The sequence below is a fragment of the Cynocephalus volans genome, chromosome 3 (assembly GCF_027409185.1).
Source record: "Cynocephalus volans isolate mCynVol1 chromosome 3, mCynVol1.pri, whole genome shotgun sequence".
Classification (NCBI taxonomy): domain Eukaryota; kingdom Metazoa; phylum Chordata; class Mammalia; order Dermoptera; family Cynocephalidae; genus Cynocephalus; species Cynocephalus volans.
The window spans coordinates 149,012,097-149,033,094 of NC_084462.1; the positions used below are offsets into that span (position 1 = coordinate 149,012,097).

Sequence of the window (20,998 nt, forward strand, 5' to 3'; positions counted from 1 at the left end):
ATTTCTAGCCCCTTTGGTATCTAGTGTAGCAAGTAAAAATCTGCTAAAACTCCCTCTTTGAATGCAGCATTTAAAATGGAATTTATCATCTCCTTTCCAGTTCTTATCCCCATCCCCCCTCCACACCCAGGGGGAAAAAAACCTTGTTCTCTGAATTTTCGAATATTAAGTTTCCATAATTTTTCCAGGGTCAGTTGTCATAGTCAATATTTTAGAGTTATGTTTGGCTCCTGGTCTTCAAATTCTGTCAAATCATCCTTTGTAATAACCATTGTTTGAAATTATCCCATTTCGTTTGTTCTACTTCCTTTGTCTTCCCATGTGTAAAATATTGAAATGTTGTCTTTATTGGCTGCTCTACTTATGTCTTCCCCTAGTCAACTCTGGTTACAGTATAGACTAGATTTAGCTTTCTTCCCCCCCCCCCCCCCCCAGATTTAGCTTTCTAAAAAGCCATTTTGTCATTTTTCTTTTCTAATACAGAAACCTACAGTCTCCCATTGTTTGCAGGAAAAATTCAAATAATTTAGCTTAGGATTCAGAGTCAACTCTGGCTTTATCTTCTATCTCTTACATTGCTCTGTTTCTTATCTAGACAGCTCTTATTCTCCAACTAGGCCATGTACATTCTTGATTGGTAGCTGTATACAGAAAAGCCATATTGCAGGTAATTTTAAACCACATCTTTAAAGATCCATTTCTAGCCAGTTTGAAAATGTTATAAACTACCTTTTGTCCTAGTGCATTCTTCAAAATTTTGCTAACCTTTTGGGTGCATTTAATCTTTTATTACTGAGTAGTTGAAGGTGATAATGGGGCAGTTCAAGTAACCAACCATTTGATATCTTTGATACTGTTTGGCTTCTGACCAATTCCTGCCATGAGTGTGTGGTCTTGAATATCTCCAAAGACCTTCAACTTTGTGTTTGATATGAGCAAATAGAGAATTTCCCACTGCTGAAAAACAACACTTTTCACTTGAGGAAATGGTAGGTATGATATATAGGGAGCTTCATTATCTGGTTTAAAAAGATCATGATGATTTCTTGTCCCCCCCACTCTTTACATTGTTTGCAAGGTACTACTATGATAGAATGATATCCTGATTTGTAAAGGAACCGGGTGAAGGATGATCCAGTATGGGGCCACATTGTTCCCTGGTAGGATGATCCAGTATGGGGCCACATTGTTCCCTGGTAATACCTAAGGCTAACGATAGGTATTTGGATCTGCAAATGTGTTTCTCAGAGAGTTTCATCGTTTAAAAAAGAAACTTTATGGACAAGTGAAAGAAAATCTTAGGAAGATACTCTTCAAAAACATGAAACTGAGAATTAATCTTAAGAATCAATGGAAGGTTTTCCTTCTCTTAGTATTGGATAAAACTAAATAAAAATAAAGCTAGAGTTAAGAGCTTCTCTTCCAAAGTCATGAAAACTTGGTGTGAGTCTTGGCTCTGCCACTTAGATTTCTGACCTTGAGAAGCAACTTAACCTCTCCCTACTTGTTTTCCTCATTTGTAAACTGAGGATAACTTTGAGAAGTTGGAAGGATTAAACGAGATGATATATGGAAATTATTCTTGGCACTGTCTGACAAGTAGTACTGCTGCTTTTACTTCTACCTACCACTGCCTCCATCACTGCTTCCTCGAAGATTTAAATAATCGTCCTGCTTTTTTCCTCTATTAAATAGGGATAATAATTCCTTTTAAATTACCATACAAAGCTTTTATAAGGATTAGATGATATAATGGACATGAAACCATATACCTAAAAGTGCCTGTTATGATTGTTGAATGTTTATTTTGAGGTGCTCCTTGGGCCTAACACTTTACTTCTTTAAACCTGTCTCATTTATCATTGGGGATTACAGTAGTACTTAAACTTGTAGGATTGAGGGTTAACTGTGTTTAAAGCACATAGCATGTTGTTCAGCATACAGAGTCAGTAAATAATATTTGCTATGAACATTAAATATGTTTTGTCTATACCTTTTTTGTATTTATTTATTTTTTGGCAGCTGGCTGGTATGAAGATGTGAATCCTTGACCTTGGTGTTATAATACCATGCTCTAACTAACTGAGCTAACTGGGTAGCTTGCTAACTTTTTAAAGTCTTGTTTGGGCCACTCATAATGTAACTTATTTATCATTTTACATGCATTTTTTGTCTTTCCAGCTAGATTGTAAGCAATTGATGGTAGGTAATGTATCATGTATTGGAGTGTATTACTAAAAGTTGGCTTTCTTACTCAGGCCCCAGTATACAGTGTAAGGCAGTTTATTTGGCGGTAGTTTTTATTCCATGTGCTGTGTTACTGTTCTATTGGTGATCATTATCTTGTTGAATTTCTGTTTTTTTTAATCTCTGGTGCAAAGTGTTTGTATAATCAGGCAAGTGACTTAAATTCTCTGGGCCTTCCTTTATCATTTGTAAAATAAGAGGAATGTATCAGAGTTTTGTTTTTAAACATTTAAGTCAACATTTTTTCTTTTGAGTCTTAAAAAGATAAAAGATAAAAGGTTAAAGTGAGTTTTTTCTCTTATCCACTGTCAAGATGACCCTTGACATTTTAGAAAACACTGGAATAATGATATATAACAGTCTTTCATCCTCAGTATTTATTATTTAGAAACCAACAGTACTTGAAAAAGAGTTGAAACACAATAAACTAAAATACCCGTTAGGTGGTTAGCAAGGAAGCTTGGCTATTTGAAGTTCTCTCTTGTACATGTGAGAAACTTATTTAATATTATAGAATGAGTGAATACCTCGATTTTGAGTTATATTAAAGAATATTAATATTCCAGTATTTGCTTTGTTTAAAGGATTTCCAAACGTTGGCATTGTTGAAGTTTTGACTGGAGGATAATTCTTTTTGTGGGAGACTGTCGTGTACATGTTTTGTAGCATCTCTGGCCTCTACTAAGCAGATGCCAGTAGCACCCCCAACCCCCTAATTCATGACAGTCGTATTTTGTACTACATTGTCAGATTTCCCTGGGATGGGGATAATGGAAGGGAAAATCACCCTTGGTTGAGAAACACTGACATCCAAAAATGTTTGAGAAGACACAAGGTGATATTTGGAAATAAGTCTTTTTTTCCCCCAAAGCTCTTAATATTCTTTATTTTTTTAAATTGTAAATTGACAGTTTATAATTGTGTATATTTATGGATACAAAGTGATGTTATGATTTATGAATACCGTGTGGAACAATTAAATCAAACTAGTTAACATATCCATCACCTCAAATACTTAACATTTTTTATGGTGAGAATATTTGAAATTTACTCTTAGTAGCTTTCACCATTCTATACAATAGATCTCAAAAAAACAAAAAACTCCTCCCAACATAGTTCTCCTGTCTAAGATTTTGTGGCCTTTGACCAACATCTCCTCATCCCCTTTCCTCCCCCCAGGAGCCTCTGTAACCACCATTCTGTTCTCAGCCTCTGTTGAGTTTGATTATTTTAGATTGTACTTATAAGTGAGAACGTGCTGTATTAGTCTTTCTGTGCTTGGCTTATTTCACTTAGTGTAAGGTTCTCGGATTCTATCCATGTTGTTGCAAGCAACAGGATTTCCTTCTTTTTTAAGGCTGAATAGTATTTCATTGTGTATACATACCATTTTTTAAAAATCCATTTATCTGTTGATGGATTGATTCCATCAACAATCTTAGGTTGATTCCATAACTTGGCTATTGTGAATAGTGCTACTGTGAACGTGGGAGTGCAGACATCTCTTTGACATACAGATTTTGAAACTTTCAAGTACATACGTAGAAATGGGATTGCTGGATCATATGGTAATTCTATTTTTAGTTTTTTGAGGAATCTCCATACTGTTTTCCTTAATGGCTGTATTTAATTTATATTCTCACCAACAGTGTACAAGGATTCCCTTTTCTCCACATCCTGACCAGTACCTGCTATCTTTCATGTTTTTGATAATAGCCATTCTGTCAGGTTTGAGATGATATCTCATTGTGGTTCTAAGTTGCATTTCCCTAACAATTAGCATTGTTGAGCATTTTTTCATACATCTGTTGGCCATTTGTATGTCTTTTGAAAAATGTCTATTCATGTCCCTTGCCCATTTTTTAGTTGGGTTTTTTGTGTATTAGTCTGTTTTGTGTTGCTATAACAGAATACCTGAAAATGGGTGATTTATAAAGAAAACAAAATTTATTGCTTACTGTTTCTGAGGCTAGGAAATCCAAAGTCCATCTGGTGGTGGCAACAGTGACCCTGGGTTCTCACATTGTTAGATGGTGGAAGCAGAGAGAGCAGAGAGAGAGACAGAGAGAGAGAGAGAGAGAGAAACTCTCCTTTTCTTTTAAAGCCCTCAGAACCATGCCCCTGACCACCATTATTAATTCATACACTCCTGCCACGGTCCTACAATCCAATCACCTCTTCAAGGCTCCACCTTTCAATTGCCATAGTAGGATTTCCCACCCTTTTAACAGTCACAGTGGGGGCTAATACATACAACTCAGGGTACACAATTCAAGCTTCAGTGAGTTTGGGGGGGACATAATTCAGTCCACTACATTCTGCCACTGGCCCCCCAATACTCATGTCCTTTTTACATTCATTTTATCCCCAAAGTCTTCACTTATTTCAACTCAAAAATCCAAAGTTCAAAGTCCCCTCTGAGAAGTCAAAACAAGTTATCTACTTACAAGATACAATTGGTGGGTTGAGCACAGAGTAAATATTCCCATTCAAAAAGGGAAAATAGGCCAAAAGAAAGGTGTAATAGGTTAAAACCCAGCAGGGCAGGCATTAAATCTCAAAGCTGGTTAATCATGTACCTTGACTCCATGTTTGACTTCCTCTGCACACTGATATGGGGGTTGGGTCCCCAAGTCTTTGGGCAGCTCTGCTTCTATGGCTTTCCTGATCTCAGGCCACACTTCAGCTCTCCCAGGTTGGTGTCCCACTCTGGTAGCTAAACAGGTCTGGGGTCTCCATGGTGGTCCCGCTCCCATAGCTCCACTAGTCATGGTGCTGTTGGGGTTTCTCTGCTGCAACTCTGACCCCATATTTCTGCTCAGCATTGCTCTAGCAAAGGCTGCCTGCAGTGACTCCACCCCTGCGGCTTCCTGGGTCCCCAAGATTTTCCATAAATCCTCTGAAATCGAGGTGGAAGTCCCCAAGCCTTCCCAGCTCTGGCATTCTGTGAGCCTGCAGACATAGCACCACATGCATGCCGCCAAGCCTTCTGGCTTGTATTTTCCAAAGCTGCACGTCCAGCCACACCTGGGGCCACTTTACCCATGGCTGGAGTAGCTAAAGCAGCTGGGGTGCTGGTGCTGGAAGCAGCTTCCTGAGGTGGTCCCGGGCAGTGAGCCCATGGAGGTCTCCTCAAGCTTGTTCCCTAAGACTATTCTGTCTCCCTAGGTTTTTGAGTCTGAAATGGAAGAGTTGGCCCCAGAGGCTTCTGCAATGCCTTCAGGGCCTTTTTCTCCTTCTCTTGATAATCCCTTTCCTTTGTACTGATCTTCTTAGCTAATGGTCACTGGACTACACCATTGCATGCTCTCTGCTTCTCTACCACATGGCTAGGCTACAAATTTTCCAAATCTTTACGCTCTGCTTCCCTTTTAAATTCTGGCTTTACATCATACCTTTTCTGTCATAACTCAGCATAGGCTGTTGCCAGTAGCCATGTTGCTTCCTTAATGCTTTGCTGCTTGGAAATTTCTTCCTCCAAACATTCTGGTTCATAACTCTTAAGTCCCACCTTCCACAAAGTCCTAGGGCATGCACACAATGCAGCCAAGTTCCTTGCTATGGTGTAGCAAGGGTGATCTTTTGTTCAATTCCCAGTAAGTTCCTCATTTCTATCTGAGACATTATCAGCATGGCCTTTACTCTCCACATTTCCATTAGCATTCTGGTCACAACCATTTAACCATTTAACTCTAAAATGTTCCAAACTTTCCCTCATCCTTTTGTCTTTTTCTTAGTTCTCCAAACTCCTCCAACCTTTGCCCATTGCCCAGTTCCAAAGCCGCTCCCACGTTTTTAGGTATCTGTATAGCAACACCCCACTTCTGGTACCAATTTTCTGTATTCCTTTTGTGTTGCTCTAACAGAGTACCTGAGACTGGGTAATTTATAAAGAACAGAGGTTTATTTGGCTCATGATTCTGGGACAGCTGCATATGGCACAGGCCTCAAGCTGCTTCTACTCATGGCAGAAAGCAGCAGGCAGCTGGTGGGTGCAAGCAGATCACATGGTGAGAGGAAGCAAGGAGAGAGAGAGTGGGGAGATGCCAGGGTCTTTTAAACAACGAGCTCTCGCAGGAACTAATAGAGTGAGCCCTCACTCAGGCCCCCTCTCCACTAGGGAAAGAATGAATCCATTCATCAGGGATCTGTCTCCATGACTCAGACAGCTCCAACACTGCCACATTGTGGATCAGATTTCCACATGAGTTTTGGCAGGGACAACACATCCAAACTCTATGATTTGTTCCCTTGCTATTGAGTTATTTGAGCTCCTTTTATACAAGGGTACTTCAGAAAGTTTGTGGAAAAATGGAATTAGAAGATAATTTGAATCTTTCCATGAACTTTTTGAAGTACCCTCATATTTAGGATATTAATCCCTTATCAGATTTATAGCTTGCAAATATTTTTTCCCAATCTGTAGGTTGTCTCTGCATACTGTTAGTTGTTTCCTTTACTGTCCAGAAACTTTTTAGTTTCATGTAATCCCATTTGTCTATTTTTGCATTTATAGCCTGTGCTTTTGGGGTCTAATCCAAAAATATCATTGTGCAGACCAATAGTTTTAACAGTTTAAGTCGTTAATTTGAGTTGATTTTTGTATATGGTGTGTGATAAGGGTTCAATATTACTTTTTTGGTTGTGGATTTCCAGTTTGGAAAGAAATCTTTGATAAAATTTGGTAATGACTATTTTGGGATATTGCTGGTTAGCAAAGTGTTAATTTAGTGGTATTTTTCCCCAGCTATTTTGTCCATGTTATTTTTATTTTTGTCTGAAGGCAGTTGTATTGTCTAGAATCATGGGGTGAGGATAGAAGTTTGTAAACTAAATCTTTCAGTTGCAGAAGTGTTTTATATATGATTTTTGCCAGGAATGCAAAAAAGCTGCTAAGTCTCTGAAAGTTAATATCTAAGAAAGGTGTGTATTCTAAGCTAATGCCATTGTGTCAGGAATTATATTCTTTTTCTGTCTGGGAGGACAGATGATTTATGTGGCTTTAAATTATAATGTGTGTTACCCTTACACCCCTTTGAAATCTTTACTTATTGGATTTTTACTTTGAAGGTTTTTTTAATGAAGGGAATTTTTCTTCTATTCTTTACAAGTTTATCTGGCATAGTGCATTCTAAATACAGTTAGTCTTGAAGCTGTGAGAATAGCAATGGCTTCTTTGGAATGCAGTTATCTGGATGATAAATGACGGTACTCCCATCTGAAACTTAAACCATGAACTGCACAGAATTTTAGAAATGCTGTTTTTGTAGAACTTGTCAAGGTGTTCCATTAAAATATAAACCCAGGACATTTGCACTTGCTCTTTTAATTTAGGGGACTTAATTTGTCAGTTGTATGTATCTGCTAATAGCTTTAAAAACATCTTTAATATTGTACCTTTTGAGTTAAACAAGTTTGGCTTACTTCATATACATTTTTAAAAATTTTTTTAAATATTAAAAATTTTTTAAGTTCTGCAATTTAAGAACTAGTTTTTCACTTCAATCTTTGGGAGTTTATTTTCATTTAATTGTGCCCTGTTTTACTGAAAAATAGTTTTTGAGCTAATAACTTGCATGACTAACCTAAATATATTTCAGTTTTGACTTGTATTTACTTATTGTTGGACATAGCTAACTAAGTTCTTTCCCTAGAGATGTATGGGTATACATTGTTGGAAACTGAAATTTATGCATTGAGTTAAACATTTATTGGGTAAATAGGATCTTTTCTGTGATATCAGTATATGACTTGTTTTGGGAATATACTATGATCTTTTTAAAAAATTGGTTTATTTGAGATAACATGAAGGTCAAAGATTTGGATTCCTGTACCAGCCCAAAGATTTGGATTCCTGTACCACCCCCTCCCCCAATTAAAAAAAAAAAAAAGGATTCTTTGTGGTATAATTTACATGTAACAAGGTGTCATTTTAAGTGTACAATTTGAGGTTTTATTTTCTTTTAAAATGAGCTGAACAGGTGTAACTTACATTAAAATTCACCAATTTTAACTATCCAGTTTAAGGAGTTTTTATAACAGCTTTATTCAGGTATAATTTACATTAGATAAAATTCACATATTTTATTTTATATAAATTCATATAATCGTGCAGATAGCACTGTAATCTATTTTAGAATTCCTATCACACAAAAAATTCCCACGTGCTCTTTTGCAGTCAGTCTCTGCTCATACCCCTAGCCCCAGGAAACCCTGTAACAGCACTAGTTCTGCCTTTTTTAGAGATTTCATATAAATGGAATCATACAGTATGCACTCTTATGTGTGGCATTACGTTTTTCAGACCATCCATGTTGTTGCGTGTGTCAGTAGTTCATCGTGTTTTTGGTTTTGGCCACCGGCTGGTATAGGGATGGAAACTCTGGACCTTAGTGTTATCAGCTTCATGCTCTAACCAGTTCATTGTTTTTTATTGCTGAATAGTGTTCCATGTTTTGTTTATCCATTCACCAGCTGAAGTATACTGTGTCCAATTTTAAGCTATTACTAATAATGCTGCTATGCACATTCCTTACATATCTTTATGATTTTTACAAATAAAATTGTGTGTTTGTTTCTCTTATGTGGAATTGCTGGGTTTTAAGTGTATGTTTAACTTTCTAAGAAACTGCCAGACAGGCTCTACCATTTTACATTCTCACTAGTATTCTCTGAGGGTTCCAGTTTCTCCACTGATTAGTATTGTTGATCTTTTTAATTTTAGCTATTTTATTGCTTGTGATGGTATTTCATTGTGTGTTTTTTAAACTGCTTTATTGGGATATAATTCACATGCCATACAATTCACCCATTTCAAGTGCACAATTCAGTGGCTTTTAGTATATTAAGAGTTGTGCAACCACTGGCACATTCTATTTACATCATCCCCCAAAAGAAACCTGTACTCCTTAGCCTTAATTGTCCCTCTCACCTACCCACCCAGCGCTAGGCAACATTAATCTACTTTCTCTATAGATTTGCCTATTTTGGACTTTCATAAATGGAATCATAGAGAATGCCATCCTTTGTGACTGGCTTTTTTAACTTTTCCAAGGTTCATCTGTGTTGTAGCGTGTATCAGTACTGTACTTCATTTCTTTTTATTACTGAATAATACTTCATGTAGGCATATACAGCTTTGTTTATCTGTTTGTCAGTTGATAGACATTTGGATTTTTTCCACTTTATGATGTTATGAACATTTTTGCACAAGTATTTTTGTGTAGATGTATGTTTTCATTTCTCTTGTCATATACCTAGGAATGGAATAGCTGGGCCATATGATAACTCTGTTTAGTCTTGGCGAATTGTTAGACTGTTTCCAGTGTAACTGTACCATTTGACATTCCCAACAGCAGTTAAGTGCAGCAGCATTGATTTTAACTGATGTTCATTAGAGGCAAGGGTGATGGTGGTGGTGGTGCATTTTTATGACTTTGAACTAAGAAATCCTAGCTATCTGCAAATAGAATTGTATATCATATTGAATTAACCTTTCTTTCCAATTTTCCCCTTCCTCAAAAATACTGCAGATCTTTATACTTGATTAATCATCTCATTTTTCTATTTTGCAGAGTACGAAAGTTAGCCTGAGTTTTGTGAAAAAACAGACAAGAGAATCTAAGAGGAAACTAGACAAGGTTTTTCCAGTTTGCATAATGTAAGTTCTTTTCACTATTCTTGGCCTGAATCCTGTGTTAGCTGACAAAGCTGTTTCTATGGAAACAAATAGTACAACCTCTTAGAATGTCAGAGGATTGCTGATCACTTAAAATGAGACTTCCCAGCTGCTGGTCAAAGGGCATTACTTGCTGGAGCAGGGAAAGGATGAATTGAAAAATATTCTAGAATTCTGAACACTAGAATAGACTGAATATGTTCATGCATATGAAGTATATCTTTTCCATTTCCCTCTGCCTAAAAATTAGGATACTGATTTTGTAGGAAATTGTCTTCCTGCCAGCCCATCTTGTTTCCCAGCTATTACACAAATAGTTGTTTCTTGGTACTGAGTTTTCAGTAGGCCTATACCCATTAGGCTAGTTCAGTCTCCCAATCATTTGTGCTGTTGAAGCTTATTGGGCTTTCTTTTACTCGCTTCTCCCACAGGCAGTTCACACAAGCAAAGCCCTTTCTCTCCCACTAGTTTGAAGTTAGCATTGAAACAGGTTTGGCCTGCAGCCTGAAAATTCATTGTCTTGCTTTGTGGACTATGTAAAGATTTTTTGTTTTTATTATTTTTGCTTTATGGTGGAGGTGGGAGCAGGGATTCTGGTGAGGATTTGAGATGAGGGGTCTTGAAACTTTTTTTTTTTTTTAATTTACAATTGGAAGATTGAGAAGAGAGGAATTAGGGCCTGTAACTTGTAACTCCATTATCTTCAGAAGACAGTCTATTATTTACACATAAGGAGGTGGTAATTCTCTAGTTTAGTCATTTACCAGCTTCTGAATTGTTAAACAAAGGACTTTTAAAATTTTTGTTTTATTTTTATTTTTTTAAAGAGGGAGAGAGTGCAATTCTTTTGAACTGGGATTCTTTCACTATTTGTGGATTACCTGCTTGAAAATCAAAATGATCTTAATGCTAAAACTACAGTATACAGCATAATGTTTCCTTTATTCTGGAAGAACTTTAGGATCTTTTTTGGCCTTCATGAATTAACTTGTGAGCATATAGAGTCTTTTGGAGTGTTGTATGCTGAGATAATTATTTAACTGAGGTGGTCTGGAGGAATTTCTTGAAGGAAGTAGGGAACTTAGGTAGGTCTTGAGAATAGAAGTTGAAAGGCAAAGTAGTTCATAAGGTGGGAAGAAGAAAGATACGGGAAAGTCACAAATGAGAGTATTAAAGGACACAGAAAGCTTGGATTCACCTTGTGAGTTTGGACTTTATTTTCTAGGTAGTGTGAAAGTCATCAGAGGTTCTGACCAGAGGAGTGATTTGCTCGTATTCTTAATTAAGCATTTATCCCCTTCTAGAAATCATGGCTATAGAGATAAACAAGACTGATCCTTGACAGTTAGATCATTTATATGTGTGATCTACAATCACGTTGGAATTAATATGTCTAAAACTAAACCCATAATTCTCTTTAACTTCTTTCCCCTTCGATCTGATGCTCTTATATTCTCCATTATAGTTGATGACATTGTCATCTACCTAGTGACCCAAGGATAGTGGCTAAAAGTGGTGGCCCTGGAGTCACACTACCTAGGTTCTTATTCTGAAGCCTTCTGTTTGGTCTGATACTGGGCAACGTCATGGATCAAGAGATGAGTCACCTTGGTTCCTGACCTCAAGGAGCTTCTAGTCTGATGGGGCAGAAAAACAGATATAGATAGCTGTAGTACAGCTTGATCAAAAATCTGACAGGGATTGTAGGAATCCAGAGGAGGATGTATTTGAGCTAAGACTTAAAAGGAAGATAGGGAAAGATTAGATCGTAGGCAGTCTGATTCTGGAGGCTGTTCTCCTAAACATTATGCTGTCTTGGGCAGCTGGATGGATACAGTGGCAGTAATTAGAATTGGAAATGGAGGAAGATAAAAGAGAATATGAGGAGATTAAAGGGAAATATGAGTTGAATTTTGGGCACATTAATTTCTGGATCCTTATAGAAAATTTTGGTAGATAGAGTAATGGGCAAGGATCTTGTCTCTATAACACTGGTACCTAGCCAGGGGTAAATTGCTCAGTTACATTTATGTACAAATCAGGCCTTGTTTCTAAAATCTTTCATGGCTCTCTTACTGCATCCAGAATTAAAGATTTATATTTAAGCTAGACCCACTCAAAAAAGCCATATCTTCCACTAGTCTCCTGACTGAAATATTTTATCTAGCCTTATTTGTACTTTCCCCCCATATTTTTTTATATTCCTGCCTTTGGTTCATATGGCTCCTTCCTTATTCCTCCCCCTTGTCTTCAAGGCCTACTTTAACCCCCATTCCTCATCTACAAAATGGCCATATTTGTACATACTTCTAGAGTTATAATGAGGATTAAATGAATGAATACCATGTGAAGTGCTTGCAGTGTTGTCTGGCACATAAAGAAGTGCTTAGTAAATGTTAGCTATAGTTGTGGTTGCTACTACTATTATTACGGCTATTTTCTTCCTTCTCCTCCTCCTCCTCTTTTTTTCCTTCTCTGCTCTTTTTGCCTGCTATATGAAATAGACAATAAGTTCTACCGATTCTATAACCTCCATATTTCTTGAATATAACTTTTCTTTATTCTGACTGTCTTAGTTCAGGATCCCATGTCTTAGTTGCTTTCAAACTGGTCTCATTGTCACCCTTCAGTCAATCCTCTGCACTTCTGCTGGAGTGATATTTCTCTAAAAGTGAGTGTGATCATGTCCATCCCCTGCTTAATATCCTTTAATGGTTTTTAATACTTTCGGGGTAAAGGTCTTTAGCTCAAACTCTTCTCAGTCTGGCCTTCTGCTTGCCTTTCCAGTTTTATCATTATTCATGTGTGCCAAGCTCCAGTTGTCCCATCCAGCTTTATTGCATTTTTTTTTGTTTTCTGAAAGTGCCAGTCTCTCATATTCTTCTTTTCTGTTGGTCATGTGATTCTGTCTGCCTGGAAACCTTCTTCTGTCTGGCTGATTTTTAGTTGCCCTTTGAAATGCAGCTCAGAGAAATGTATTCTTATGTTTCCTGGCACCCCTTAAGTACAAACTAAGTTTTAGTCTATTGTCTGTATATCCTCTGAATTTATGACATTCTCCCCTCAGTAGGAGAAATATTTATTGAGCATTTTCTATATGATATGTATTATACTAAGCACTAGGGGTATAAAAATAAGACATGACCCTTGTCTCTAACAAATTTAGAATCTGGTGAGGAAAGATCCATTGGGGAAAAATAATCATCGATTTTCTTTGCTGCCTCTCCCAGTAGACTGTGAACAGTCCAGGGAAGATAAGCAAAATAGAATTTTAAGCAGATTTATATCAGGTTGCAGACATTTTCCTGAGAGTAAAATACTAGATCTAGATAGACAGGCATGGGAATAATAGTCCAAGCATGAGAATTCTGACCTAGGTTACCTGGCCCTGTGTCTTACGTGATCTGTAATTTTCTTTCATGATTTAGTGTAGTGTATATGGACATAGCCTTAGAGTGTTTAAACTGAGTTTTAATTTCAGATCATAATTTTTGTAGATTAGAAAATATACTATATAAAAAATACATTGTTAAATTTGATTTTTAGTATTCAATAATTGTTGCGAATAGAGATGGTTGGGAATTCTAATTTTCCGGAAATATGTACACTCCTAGATTTTTTAAATTAAAATTAAGCATAGCACTACAGTAACTCTTACACAAATTTTTGCTCATTTGTAATGAAAACAGTGAAAAAGTTGAATTTGCATTTGTTTATAATCAACATATAAATTTTAAGAATTACCTAACATAAATCTAATAGCTCTCATTTTAATGAAAAAGGAGGCAATCTAATGGTAAATAAGGTACTTATGTGTTGATTACATAATTATAAAGAAAGAAAGAAGCTAAGATTTGGATGGAAGACAGAAAAATCTACCAAAATTGTGAAAATGTAATATTTGTGGTTCATGTAGCTTACATTCATTTTTCAGAATGTTGGCCTGTTGGTTTTCCTGGTAGCCTAGGTGGGTTTGTGTTAAGCGGTCCACCTTTTACCTCTATTTGCACTGAGATCCGAGATGTTTGAGATGAGATTGTCTGGCATTAGGGATATTGTCTGAAAACCTGGCTCTTGATTAGCTGGCACTGTGCTCTAACCAATCTATTTACTGAAATGATACTCAACTCAAGGAGGTGTAGTAGGTTTATTATTGTAAATATTTTTAAAGTCTTGAGCAGAAGATGACTAATTAGATTTAATGTGTGGGTTTACACATGGATAAACAATCTGCCTATTTATGCCTGAGAAATGGCTTGATGCAGAAAGCCAGTGTTGTCCAGTAAGATGTTTTTCTTGTCTAAAACATTGACAAATTTTTAAAATAGAATCAAATTAATATTAATAATTAATATAAGTATATATTTTCATTTTATAACTTTCCTACATTATTATCTCATTTAAAACTCAGAACAGTCCTATGACTAGATTTTCCAGGTGAATCAGTTTCAGAGAGAGAAACTGACTGGTCTTAAATCATAAAGCTAGAAAATTTTTTAAAAAATCCTAAAGCTAGAGGAAGTGGCAGAGCTGGAATGAAAATTCAGTTTTCTTGTTTCCAAGTTCAATGTGTGCTTTTTGCTTTATGGTATGACTTTTAAATTTTTTTGAGTGGTAACAGATACTACCATTTTCTCTAAATGAATACTCATAAGGAGTTAACCCCCACTCTCTTTTTTTTTTTAAGCCAGTCAAATTCCTAATCTTTTTTTTAATGTGACCAGTTATAAAGACTGATAACTCATGTAGTCCTTTTCTCATTTAATGTAGTTTTATCCTGTACATGCTTTAGCTGCTAATTAAAGTTTCTTATTCGTTGAGAATCTTTTTCATTTCAAAAAGTCCTGAAAATGAATTAATTGTCCCCTCAAATAGTGCCTGTATTTCAAGTGAGCCACCAACATGGCTGGCTATATATGCCAAATCAGTTGATTATCGTCAGTTTCTTTAGCAGTTAACAAGGAAGATATTTCAATCCCATGTGTATTAATTGAGCATAAAGTACTGTATTGAGACAACTATAAAAAGATGATTAATATATCTTTTTATATTTTAAGCAACGTATTCTCTACCAAACTAGTACCCAAAGTTTTTACTTTCCTGCTTTGCTAAACTTTCTAGTATATCATTTTTCTCAGCTGTGAAATTGAATAGTTGCCTCAAATTTTGGGAAGGGGACTTTTTTTTTTTTTTTTTTTTGAAACACGTTGATTTCCTCAGCATTATCTGTAAAATATGAGATCTACACAGCAAAATAATATTATGTACTTACTAGATATTTTCTATATTTCGTGGAGATTGGAAGTGGGCTATATAAAATCTGCTTTTATGTTGTTTGTAATTCTTATATGTTTTTTCCCCATCTTTCCCCTTAGATTTCCTTCATGGATACTTTTTCATAGCATTATTATGTGACGTGAGAAGTTTTTTTTTTAATTTTTTTTTTTTGAAGTAACATGGATTCTATACTACAGAATCAAGAGAATTGGCTTTATAGGAAAAATTGATTTGTTAAAAGTGGTACAGGTTTTTGTAGATAACCATGACAACATCCTATATGAATGGGCATGTTACAGAGGAATCAGACAGCGAAGTAAAAAATGTTGATCTTGCATCACCAGAGGAACATCAGAAGCACCGAGAGATGGCTGTTGACTGCCCTGGAGATTTGGGCACCAGGATGATGCCAGTACGTCGAAGTGCACAGTTGGAGCGTATTCGGCAACAACAAGAGGACATGAGACGTAGGCGAGAAGAAGAAGGGAAAAAGCAAGAACTTGACCTTAATTCTTCCATGAGACTTAAGAAACTAGCCCAAATTCCTCCAAAGACTGGAATAGATAACCCTATATTTGATACAGAGGAAGGAATCGTCTTAGAAAGTCCTCATTATGCTGTGAAAATATTAGGTAAGTAAAAATAGCAGAATAATTGAGAATATTTTGCTTTAGTTTTTTCATGCCTTAATATAAATGTGTATGGGAAGGAGGAAGGCTTTAAGAGAGGGTAAGTAATAGCAATTTGAAGTCCAGACCAAGATCAGTTCTTTTCCTGGAAAGGCCACATAACCATCATTGCGCTAAAGCATGTGGCTTAAATGTTCAGTCACTGTGACTTGTTTTGTAGGTATAAAAAGTTCCACATGTGGCCTAAAATTCACCTTTTATATCATACTTACAAACTTTTATATCAAAATACCGAAAAACAATTTTCAGATTTTGAGTTTCTGATTTCCTTAAAGTTTGTAAAATAGTAATGGAATTAATAACTTTAGCTTAAAATCTATTTGATTTCTTTCATTAATGACTGTCAATAAGAACTGGGGCTGTTCATATGGCATCATATGAAATGTGTCTTTAAATTTCCTATGCTATCTCCAAATTCCTTTCTGTAAAAAAAAAAAACAAAAAACAAAAAAACTAGTCCAGTGAGATATTAATAGATATAAACCACAACAAAAAAAGAGTTTGTGACCAAATATATTTTGAGAACACTGGGTTAAATGAGTTAAACAGTTGCTTATTACAGGATTTCTTAGAGCCTTTAGAATGTTAATAGGCATTGTGAATCTACAAGAGAGATTGATATTGAACGCATGTTCCCAAACTTCAAATACTTGATCGTTGTATTTACAGACCCACTCTTCCTGCATGCACATGTGCACACTTGCACACACACATACAAGTGCTCACTGAAATAGGGTTAGGAGTTCATAGAAGTCAGTTTGAGAAATTCATTAATTTGTTCCCTTTAAAACCAGGCAAACTCAGATGAAGTATTTCATTTCTTGGTGGTTTACTATTTTTTAGATGTGAAAAAGATATTTCTACTTTTCTTTGGAAGGAGAGAGTTTTTGCTGTCATTGTCATCATTTTACCATTTGTTTAAGTATCTATTGAGCCCTGTTCTTGGTGGTTAAGCAAACAGCATTCTATGTAATACCCACACTAATGCTGTTAGCAGGATTCTGTAATCTCCATTTTGAAGAAAAAGAAATTGAACCTCAGTTAAATTACTTGTTTAAGACACCAGTCTAATAAGCAGTCGAGCCAAGTTTGAATTTGCCAGTTCTAGGATTCATATATTGCACAAAGTGGAGGGTTTGATTGGAGACTGACATCCAGCCTGCATTTCATTCACCAGAACAGAGCTGTGATTGCCTAGAGCACCTTTTTCTAATTTAACAAAACATATATATGCTATATTTGTTCCTCACTAAGTCTCTTTATTCCAAGTCTGGAACAGTTTCTGTTATATTACACCATCTGCCTCTTTGTAAAAATTTATTCAGGATCCTCATTTCAAATGTGTATGCTTCTCTGTGTTTTAAGAAATCATAGGTATGTGTTTAGGAAGTTTGCTAAATGCCTTCAGATGTTATGCTTACAGTGAAAATTAAAAGATTACATATTTTTAAATTTATATGAAGGAATTTTATGCTCTTTTTTCTTAAAGATTTTGTTAAAGTAAAAATACTTTATTCCTGATTGTCTTTTACTAGTCTTCATTTCCCACCGCTTCATTATTTATTTATTTACTAAAGTACTCTGTAAATATCATCTATTGGCAAAGTTTATGTTGTAATATATCCTGCCCAAGTCTGGGTTGATTTTTGTTTTTCTGTTTAAATTTCTCTAAGATTAATGTATTTGTCCATTTGCTTTATTTAGAATCAACCACAAATAAATGTTCACCTAATAATTCATGTAATTGCAGTAAAGAAACAAATAGCCCAAACCAGATTCACATAGGGGAAAAGTTGTTGTTTTGTTTGTTTTTCACCTAATCACAGAAAATAGGAGATCATTTCTCTGAATTTTTTTGCTTTTTTCCTATTTCTGTTTGTATATTCTGTTGCTGACTTTTCTACAGGTTTAAAGGACAGCTATATGTTCTTCCAATTTGTAATCCACTATGGTTTTCAAAATACTTTTGTGTGCTACTTAACCAAGGGCTGTTTTACATATTTTATTTTAAAGTAATTTGAAATATAGTACCAGGTATTTATAATTCATTTCTTGGACAGAATAAGATATAATATTTTGAGAAATGAGATTGATTTAATGTTAATACACTTGACAGAAATGTCAGTTAATGATAGGAAATGTGAAAAATTAGCATAAATTATAAGGTGGTTGTTGTCAGTCATAGCCTCAGTTTTTTGTATTCAGTTTTACGTTTTCATTTAAAATGAAGTGTAATAGCTTTTTACCAAACATTTTTTTCCTGGTTCATAATCTGCTAACACATCAAACTACGACCCAAGTACTCCCTTAAAATTGCGTGTGTCTCCTTGCCAGTGTTTTGATTAACACACACATGACAGGAGACAACCTCTTGGCCTTTTTCACAGCCAGAATCAGCAACGTTGTATTAAATGAGAGAAGGATGAGGCAACTGATTTATTTCTTTGAAAGGGAGCCTTCGGTTTCCAAACAATACATCATCATTTATCTGTGAGTAGACAAAGTACTTTTTTAAGAATTGCAGATGTGGTTGGAAAGGTTAGGTACTTTAATTTGTAATGAAAGTATTTGTAAATTTGGCAATGTATAATAAATGAATAATTAATATTACAAGTTGTAAAAATTTTGATACATTAAGAAGCTTTCCTTAAAATTGGCAGTAGTTTTTAAAGCTTACTTTGCTACAAATAAAATATTTTCTTTGTTCTCTTTCATAATCAAAGCAAACTACCTTGTGAGATAAATCCTGAGAAAAGAACAGAATGCAGGCTAGAGTAGGATGAGATAGAGTAGGGTAATTTTCAGATATTTCTAGATTATACACTTCACTGTTTTGTTTGTTTTTGTGTTCACAAATAAGTAATTTTGAGCTTGGAATGTGGACAAGTAAATACAGTAGACAGAATATTTAAAAGGAATAAACTAGGGAAGACTATCAACCTTTTTTTTGTATTTAAAGCCAACAAACAAAATTCTAGTGCCAATAAATCTTGAGTTTTAGTTCCGCCTACTTCTATTTTGCTATCAATTTTTGCTTAACTGCTACAGATATATTTCCAGATAAGCTTTATTAGCCATTCTTTCAGGGACTTTTTTTTTTTTTTCCTGAAAGGGAAATGATTAAACCTATTAGTACTAGGTTTAATGTTTAAAGTGTGGGACCATTTGAGAATTTTGTCATTTAGTCCAATTGCTAAAATTAGAGCTAACCTGAAATGAGGATTTAAAAATTCAGTAGAATATATACATAGTTTTGTACATTTTGATTGTTAAATACTATTCTACTGAAAAATAATTAATTGTTGCATCATTCAGTCTTCTTCACGTGTCAAAACTTCATTCTACTTATTAAATAATAGTAGGTTTTAACTGTTTTTCTCTTGCAGAGATTTCCTTCATTATTTTGTGGCATGTTCAGAAGTACATGACATAATCGCATATTGGAAAGTGCAAGGACATCTGAGTTAGAACTGAGTGTAAATACTATTTATTGTCATTTAATTGCTATTGATCTTGGGCAAGATACTTAATTTTTCTGAGCCTCAGTTTTAGAATTTTCTTGAGGACCAAATGAAAACATGTTTATAAGCACACTGTAGGTTTGAATAAAATTTAATTTTTGCAAGAACCAGAAGCTACCAGAGAGATCATCTAAACTTCTAGTCCATGAAATTAATTTGCATATCTTAACCAGTAGTTTTTTATTTAATTTTTTTAATAATAGCTTTATTAAAATATAATTTACATACCATAAAATTCACTCTTTTAAAGTGTACAGTTAATTTGGTTTTAATATATGTACAAGGTTGTGCAGCCATCACTACTTTATAATTCCAAAATATTTTCATCACCCTAAAAAGAAACCCTGTACCTATTAATAGTCAGTTTGCATTCTCCCCTTCTCCCAGCCCTGACAACCACTAATATATTTTCTGTCTCTTTTGATTTGCTTATTCTGGACATTTCATATGAGTGGAATCTCACAGTATATGCCTTTTTATGGCTGGCCTCTTTTCACTTAGCATTATGTTTTCAGGGTTCATCCATGTTGTAGTTTGTATCAGTATTTCATTCCTTTTTATGGCTGAATAATATTTCATTGTGTGGATGTACTACATTTTGTTTATCCATTCATCTGTTGATGGAGAACATTTGGCTTTCCTTGTTTGGGCTGTTGTGAATAGTGCTATTAGGAACATTCATGTGTAAGTTTTTGTTTGAACATCTGTTTTCCGTTCTTTTGGGTATATACCTAGGAGTGCGATTGCTGGGTCATGTGACAGTTCTATATTGAAATTATTGAGGAACTGCCAGACTCTTCTACAGTTAGCACCGTTTGATATTCTCATCAGCAATGTGTGAGGGTTCCAATTTCTCTACATGCTTGCTACCACTTGTTATTGTCTTTTTAATTTTAGCTATCCTATCAACCAGTAATTTTTTATGAACTAGAATAAAATAGAAAATATTAAATATATTGAACTTAAATCTTTTATTTCAAATAGGTATTTGTATACTGGGTTGAGAAATAAAGCATGTGGGGTAAATGAGAGCAATAATAATAAAGCTAATCCAGGTTATATGATAATCTTCATCACTTTGAAAGATCTCCAAATATGGAGATTCCTTAGGTAGTTTTATTTTATTTTTATTTTTCAAGATAAAATCAAAAGGTTTATTGCACCAAATGCCACATAAAAATGGATCAAAATAATACATGAATAAGTATTAAGAAAAATTTTCCACACATTGACATTGGTATCTACTCAACTGATCAGAGAAATACAGTCCTAGCAATTTTTCTTAATGGAGCTTCAATAAGAACAAATCCCACAATTTTCTCCTTTTTATTTTATTTTATTTTATTTATTTTTTTATTTTTTTAAAGATGACCGGTAAGGGGATCTTAACCTTTGACTTGGTGTTGTCAGCACCAAGCTCACCCAGTGAGCTAACCGGCCATCCCTATATGGGATCCGAACCCGTGGCCTTGGTGTTATCAGCACCACACTCTCCCGAGTGAGCCACGGGCCGGTCCCAAATTTTCTCCTTTTTAAAACACCACTTAAATTTAAGTATATTGCAGCCTCACTTCCAAAATATATGG

The 20,998-nt window shown here is 35.2% G+C and overlaps 1 protein-coding gene across 8 annotated transcripts in view; it reads left to right on the plus strand.

Annotated features, from left to right (window-relative positions):
- The window catches only part of PALS1 (protein associated with LIN7 1, MAGUK p55 family member), a 96,444-nt gene that overhangs the window by 22,496 nt on the left and 52,950 nt on the right, over nt 1–20,998 (plus strand). For 7 of the 8 annotated variants that reach the window (XM_063089640.1, XM_063089643.1, XM_063089639.1 and 4 more), the window contains 2 exons: nt 9,822–9,907; nt 15,301–15,834. In XM_063089640.1, the coding sequence (XP_062945710.1) occupies nt 15,468–15,834 (367 nt within the window). In that variant the 5' untranslated portion in view covers nt 9,822–9,907; nt 15,301–15,467. The remainder of the gene's footprint in view (nt 1–9,821; nt 9,908–15,300; nt 15,835–20,998) is intronic. The other variant, XM_063089644.1, reaches the window with a different exon arrangement.